Genomic DNA, 7,080 nt, shown 5'->3' on the forward strand with positions numbered 1-7,080 from the left:
ATCGTTTTATTACAATGGGAAATATAATCTCCGTTTCACTATGATTTTGACCTGCTATTCTATTTTTAATTTTATATATGTTTTTATAAGATGTGGGAAGGTTAATAGAAAAAAAAACAGAGAGAAAAAACTATTATCAAAATATTTATGTCATCTATATTTTGTTTCAGATTAACCCAATATAGTATAAAATTATAATATTTATGATTAATTAAGACGGAATCCCAAATTTAGCATAACAAAATCCAAAGCAAATACAACACCACAAATACCATATTAAAAGTTCAAATCACCAATACATTTACATAAAGTAAAGCGATACAATTTTTCACTTTTCTCGATTTCTTCATATGTTGTTCTTCAGTCTCCATTTATTTGCAACCATATATATAGTAGAAAAAGCCTCTGGACCACACCGATGACTCCACATCCTACATAGAAAATAAACCAAAAATGTAAAATAAAAGTTAGATTTTAATAAAGGGTACAAAGATCAAATAAGTGATAATATTATTCAAATTACAAGTTTATCAGTAAGTAAAATTAATTTAAATTTTCTAAGGAAGAGAATACCTTCATATATTGTGTAGCTGAAGATTTCATCTAATCGCTGTCGCTGCTGCTGCTGTCACCGTGTTCGTGTCCGTCCTCGTGTTTCTTCCTCTCTTTCTTCTTCTTCTTCTCCTCTCCCTTCTCATCATGGCCGCCCTCGCCATGGAACTTGTCCTTGATCTTATCAACCAAACCCTCCTTGTGCTCGCCGTACCCATGTTCGGGCTTGTGCTCGCCGTAACCATGTTCCGGCTTGAGCTCGCCGTACCCATGCTCGGGCCTGTGCTCGCCGTATCCGTGGTCGAGCTTGGGCTCGCCGTACCCATGTTCCGGCTTGAGCTCGCCGTACCCATGCTCCGGCTTGTGCTCGCCGTATCCGTGGTCGAGCTTGTGCTCCACTTCACATACACCAGCCTTGTGATCATCGTGTTTCTCTCCTTCCTTGTGGCCTCCCATGCCAAGTTTCTCCTCGATCTTGTGAATGATTCCTGCCATTTTCTTCCTTTGGTTTGCTTAACAAAATATCGTATGGACTGTATTTGGATCGATGAAGGATGGGTGTTAAATAAGGGACTCAAAACTATTTTAATTTTATTTTTATTGGAACTTTAATATATATAATATCAAGCTATGATTTGATTCGTTTATGCGCATGGACCCCCGCCGGAATGCACGCGGCGTTAGTGTACTCATGCCACCTACACTAGGATTAAAGACTTCCATCGAACAATAGAATAGGAAATTTCTTAGTAACCACGCTAACTCAATAATCTATTGTCTTTTATGGATTTTAGAATGATTTGTTTGATATATATTCTTGTTTTAAATGTTAAATAATTCCATTCCTTTGATTTATATAATCTTTTTAAAATTTTATTTTTTGACTTAAACGTTGAATAAAAAGGGTAAACAAAATTTAATAATTAAAAGAGTACGTAGTTGAAGTCCTAAAGACGGATGGTTATAGTGAAACGCTAAATACTATGATGGTTAATTAAAGCGTATATTTATAGCATTTATTGAGAGAGGTGCATGTCTATCTGTTAGTATTTTCACATATATCTTATATATTAGTTTTACAATTTCCTTACGGTCGGTATTGTGTACAACATATATAATATTATTTGTTAATATCTGATATTACTCTTTCATGATTCATCTAACAACAATATCAAGAAAAACGACGTGATATCAATAATTTAACACATGAAAACTTCTTAATATGTTAAATATCTCAGTATTATTCCACTAATGTCCCCATATTTAATTTTTTTTTATAAAAAAAAATTTCGTTATAGTAAAGAGAGCGACAGGGAGCGGTTGAACCGATGATGCCGACAATGCAATAATTTAATTGAGGCCCCGAAAGATTTATGAAACCAAGATGGAGCTTCCACGTGAATACTAAATGTGTCATAATATGATTCGATGAAAATATAATTTAATATTCAACATCGACACATCGTTGAATAGTCTTGAGCCATTCACGGAAATCGGAATCAAATGTTCTGTTACTTTAATAAATCAGTAAAGCGAAATTGTAATGTTTTTCCTAAAAACTTTGCTTTTGTTGGAAGGTTTTAACGAGATTAATTTAAGCTTAAGTGTAAAAAAAACACACATTTAATTTAAACTATAATTATAATTATCTGAAACATATAAATTGAATAATAATACACAAATATAATGCATTCATTATTTTTCGGATTATAATTAAATATATTATATTTTCATTTTTCATATAATCAAATACAAACTCAATTTAATTTAATTGGACAGCTCTAATATATTAGCATTAAAATCTTTTATACATTGTAAAATGTCAATATCTACCACATATTTACTTCAACATCGCTACACTTAATTATCTATTATTGTAAATTGCTAAAATTATGATTCAATTTTTTAAATCAATCTTATAATTTTACAAAAAGTAGCACTAAAACGTTATTAAACACGATTTTACATTGTTAACATCGTTAATTTGTGTTCTCTCGTCTACTTATTCATCATTTTTTTAAAAGTCTCACTTAAGGGTATTTAGTGAAGCTTAATGTGGTCAATCTATGTTTGAACGTTTTGGACAAAGAAAAGCATTTCAGGGAAATTTCACGCATAAACCCGATTAAGCCGAGCTTAGTTAATATTTTTAAACACTGATTGTATGATATATAATTTATATTTTATCCCCCACCCATTTATTTTAAATTATTAATGACCATTTATATCCAATTTATATAATCAAAATATTTTAAATTATTGATGACCATTTAAATCTTTTGAGAAGAATAAAGAGTTAACAATCTTTTGTCAGTGATAAAAGTCGAACGAATCGCCTTTTATAACAAGATATGAATGCAGTGGGTGTAATAGTAATATATCTTTAATTAAAGAGTCGGTAGCTTGTCGACAACTTGTAATATCTCAAAAATATAAAAGAATAAATAATATTAAAAGATTTCAAACCACATTATTTTTTAAATAGTAGTTATGATTGTTTCTTCTCACATTTTACTTGATCAGCCTCGGGAAAATTTAAAAATGGATGGTTAACCGACTGAATAAATTGAATTTAATAATCTTTTTTTAACCCATAACTTGGTGTAATTATTTTGGATAATTAAGCCATTTCTTGTACAAATTGGCTCAAATAGTTCATCCTACTTATTCAGTTCAAAAATAAATTTAATACGTTAAATATCTTTATAAGGGAAAATCAGCGAAACCAAAATCTTTTGACTGAAAACCAAAATCTTTTGACTGAAAGCCTTTGAGCAAGTAGCTAGAGCCACAACATTACCAGCAAAACTACCCTCACCGATTTAAAATATATGTTTGCTGTAATTTATAAGATATGGATAAAGTATAGATGCAGTAACAGGATGTGATGCTATGTTTTATATTTGGCGTGGATTATTAAAATGATGTGATAATATGTATTGTGTGGTGTAACCTGCATTATCCTTACAATTCCTTAACTATCGCTTGGTGCAATTGGTATCGGCATGGACTACGACTTATGTTGGACCAACTTAAAGATCTATAACAAATAGTTGTGCATGAGCATAGACTGAAGCTCATGTTGGGTCAGCACCATGGTCGTTACAAAATAGTTATAATCGAATAATGTAAAAGACCTATCATACTTGTACCTTAAAAATAATGAAAATCATGGAAGACTTTTCTCCAACTACGCAAATCAGGACATTTAACAATCTTGTGTGTGTGTGTCTAGGGGCTTATAATATTTTTGTTTCTGCTATTTTTTGAAATATTGCCACATGAAATGTTATATTGACGATGTTACTGAGAAATATTATGTGTTTAATTTCCTCCTAATAATTAGGTTGCAAATCGTTGATTGTAAACTCGTTATGAATGATATTTTGATTTTTTTGTGAAATATATAGTGTGAATTATGAATTTGAATCCTTATCTTCAAATCCATTCATCCAAATTCAACCTTAAATAAATAAAGTTATCGAAATTTGTGATAAAAATAATATTCTTACGGATCTCCTTTCATAAATTCCATACAGCACAAATATTTGGTTCTTATATGCATTTGGAAATTCGTTCATATAGTCTCACACTGTACATGAACAACTATTTTACATAAATAACATGAAAAACAATGATCTATATATGAAACCTTCGAAGGTTGAAAAATAACAACATAAACATTCAAACTTACGAAATTCATCTCGAAAAATAGGACTTAGGCGAGAAGAGACGTCTAGGAGAAAACATCCCCATGTATCTAGGTGAAGCGAGTCCATCAATGGACCTGTAATTAGGCATGATGTATCCTTGTCTATCCACATCCCTTACATTCACACCATCAAAAGTAGTACACTTGCCCAACTTTCTGAACCACCCTTTTTTCTTTGGAGAAGTTTTGTCCGACCCGTTAATTTTATCGCATAAATACTGCTTCACAACATGTAACCCTTGCTCGAAAAGCTCTATAGGGGGCGACACCAATGGATTGCCTTCAACGCTTAGTTTTTGAAGCTTCTTTAGACAGCCAATGGACTCGGGTAAGGTCGTTATCTTGTTGTAGCTAACGTCTAATTCGATTAAAGACAGTAGAAGGCCTATGGAGTATGGGATATCTGACAAGTATTGAAAGTTTTGGCTAACATTGAGGACTTGTAGATTAATTAGGTTTTCGAGGTCTTGTGGGAGCGAACGGAGACAGTTGAGACGTGCATCGAGGACTCGAAGATTGGTTAAATGGGATGTGGAGTGAGGGAGGAATATAAGCTTGTTGGAGTTGACGGAAAGCTTTTTAAGGTTAAGTAGCTCGAATCCAATGGTGTCTGGCAGTTGGCTCAACTTGTTGAAGTTTGCATTTAACTCTTCCAGAGATCTGAAAGTTTTATACATCAAACATGTGAATACATATATAGAAGAAAAATATAAAGAACGAAAACTTGAATGATCGACACACACACACACACACACACACACACTATATTTTTCGGGCTAAACTTTTGTACAATTTATATATCTCGAATATTTACTTGTCCTAGAAAATAATCAGTACGATGGATAATTTGTTTTTTCTACACCATTTGCACTACGATTTTTATTGTATTTCAGAATAAAAAATATATCTCGGTTTCAAAATTTGATATATAGAGTTTTCTAAATATAGCGATAATGTTCATAGTATATATTTTAATTTTGTTCAGTTAGAATGATGTGTGAACATTGTGACAAATACATAATTGAGTAAGGATCAAGACTTCGTAGGCCTCACGCAAATTGGCCCAACAAATTAAGGAGCGGTGGATAGAGTTTGCTAGAAAGGGTGACGATTCCGGATTTTTTTTTTTTGTTTTACGAATAAATAATTTCTGTCTTCTATATCATCATATATATTTTAATTTGGAACGCAACTCGAAGTTATCCCAAGGAAGAACCTCTCATGATCATGGTCCTTTCAAGAGCCCCCGTTTTGTAGCCTACGGTGCAGGGATTTCAGTAATTGAATAGATCTCTCATGATAAGATAAAACATCTATACTATTAACTCATAGCTCTAACTCTTAGCTACAGGAAAGGAAGATCATGTACTCGTAGGACTCGTTCAATTTGGTACGCAAACTAAAAAAAAAGTTTGTTATTAAATATATGTGAATTCTATTTTTCTCCTATATTACAAATTATATTAGACTAACGCATAAAGACACATGCGTCGCATGTGTACATAGAATTTTTTGCGATAAAATTAGATATAGTATTCTATATACTTCTTGATATATAATTATTTTTTCTAAATAAAATTTGCATCACAGAAATGATAAATTAACTAAAACAAGAAATGGCATAAACGGACCAAAAAAAAGTAAAATTTAAAATTGGTACTCCTGATATATATATGACAAACCTGCAATTCTCTATAGTTTTGGGAAGTGATTGAAGAAGATTGCCGGATACATTCAAAATCTTGAGCTTTGACAAACATCCAATTGAATTTGGAAGGAATTTGATCTGATTTGAATGCACGTCTAATACCACAACATTCAGCAGTCTTGCTGTCAGAGATTCTGGAATAATCTGTCCAAAAAGGAAAAAATTATAAAATTAAATTCCTATGTTAAATCTAAATATAAATTTCTTCAATTTTGAGATTATGATGCTTGGACAACCTTAAACTTGGGAGGCCATATCCATTTTTTCTCAACCATTTGTTAAAAGCTCAATCATTTCAAAGATTTTCTTTGGTATATTTGTCACGTAGTTTATAGATATAATACTTTTCTATATCTAAATATAACGTTTTATAGATCAAAATATGTTAGCTACATACCTTCATTACACGTAGTGTAATCTAAACCAAAAGTTGGAATTAGACTATCATAGGTTTAACTATATATATATATATATATATATATATATATATATATATATATATATATATATATATATCTGTGTGTGTGTGTGTGTGTGAGCTTCACAAATATTTTTTCAAACAAAAAATTTGTCACCCTTCAATCGAATCCAGTTTTCTTTCATTTTTTTCCCCGAAAAAAATAGTAAAAGTAACATAAAACTATTTCATCAAAGTTGTCAAAGTCGAGGCCGAGAAAAAACAGAAAGCAAAAAAAACCTGGAGATTGTTATTTGAGATGTCTAATTTGCAGATGGCAGCTAGATTAATGGTTGGATTAACAGGAAAAGAGTCCAAATTCATCCCTCTCAAATCCACTATTTCAAGCTTATCCATGGCTTCATCCTCTTCCTCCTTCACCATTCTCTGATTCCTTCTCATGTTCATCTTTCTGCTATTTCTGATATCACACCTCACCTGCTGCAGCTCTTCACACATCATCTTTGTATAATTTCACGCACAAACACACACTCCAATCTGTATGTATCTATATAATTCCGAGTAGTGTAAGAATGATACCTAGAGAACAAGTGTACGCAGAGCTATATATATATAGAGAGAGAGAGAGACGGATAAGATACGTGCATGAGGAAGAAAGTGGAGAGGACGTGAGTGCGGAAGAAGTGGGAG

General features: G+C 31.9%; 2 protein-coding genes across 2 annotated transcripts; both read right to left on the reverse strand.

Annotated features, from left to right (window-relative positions):
- Positions 1-182: 182 nt before the first annotated feature.
- LOC140825782 (uncharacterized) lies at positions 183-1,110 on the reverse strand. Its single transcript, XM_073187737.1, has 2 exons — positions 574-1,110; positions 183-431 (listed from the first exon to the last, which is right to left on the reverse strand). The coding sequence occupies exon 1, from the start codon at positions 1,045-1,047 to the stop codon at positions 604-606; it is 444 nt and encodes a 147-aa protein (XP_073043838.1). The 5' UTR covers positions 1,048-1,110; the 3' UTR covers positions 183-431; positions 574-603.
- Positions 1,111-4,047: 2,937 nt separating this feature from the next.
- Positions 4,048-7,080, reverse strand: LOC140825783 (plant intracellular Ras-group-related LRR protein 6-like). Its single transcript, XM_073187738.1, has 3 exons — positions 6,670-7,080; positions 5,947-6,116; positions 4,048-4,924 (listed from the first exon to the last, which is right to left on the reverse strand). The coding sequence occupies exons 1-3, from the start codon at positions 6,889-6,891 to the stop codon at positions 4,252-4,254; spliced, it is 1,065 nt and encodes a 354-aa protein (XP_073043839.1). The 5' UTR covers positions 6,892-7,080; the 3' UTR covers positions 4,048-4,251.

This window comes from Primulina eburnea, chromosome 3, assembly GCF_022965805.1.
Source record: "Primulina eburnea isolate SZY01 chromosome 3, ASM2296580v1, whole genome shotgun sequence".
In the NCBI taxonomy this organism is placed as follows: domain Eukaryota; kingdom Viridiplantae; phylum Streptophyta; class Magnoliopsida; order Lamiales; family Gesneriaceae; genus Primulina; species Primulina eburnea.

Coding starts and splice junctions, on each gene's coding strand:
- LOC140825783 (XM_073187738.1), bottom strand. CDS start 6,891: ATGATGTGTGAAGAGCTGCAGCAGGTGAGGTGTGATATCAGAAATAGC. Junction 6,117..6,669: donor TCTCAAATAACAATCTCCAG/GTTTTTTTTGCT, acceptor CTTTTTGGACAG/ATTATTCCAGAATCTCTGAC. Junction 4,925..5,946: donor AAAACTATAGAGAATTGCAG/GTTTGTCATATA, acceptor TAAAACTTTCAG/ATCTCTGGAAGAGTTAAATG.
- LOC140825782 (XM_073187737.1), bottom strand. CDS start 1,047: ATGGCAGGAATCATTCACAAGATCGAGGAGAAACTTGGCATGGGAGGC.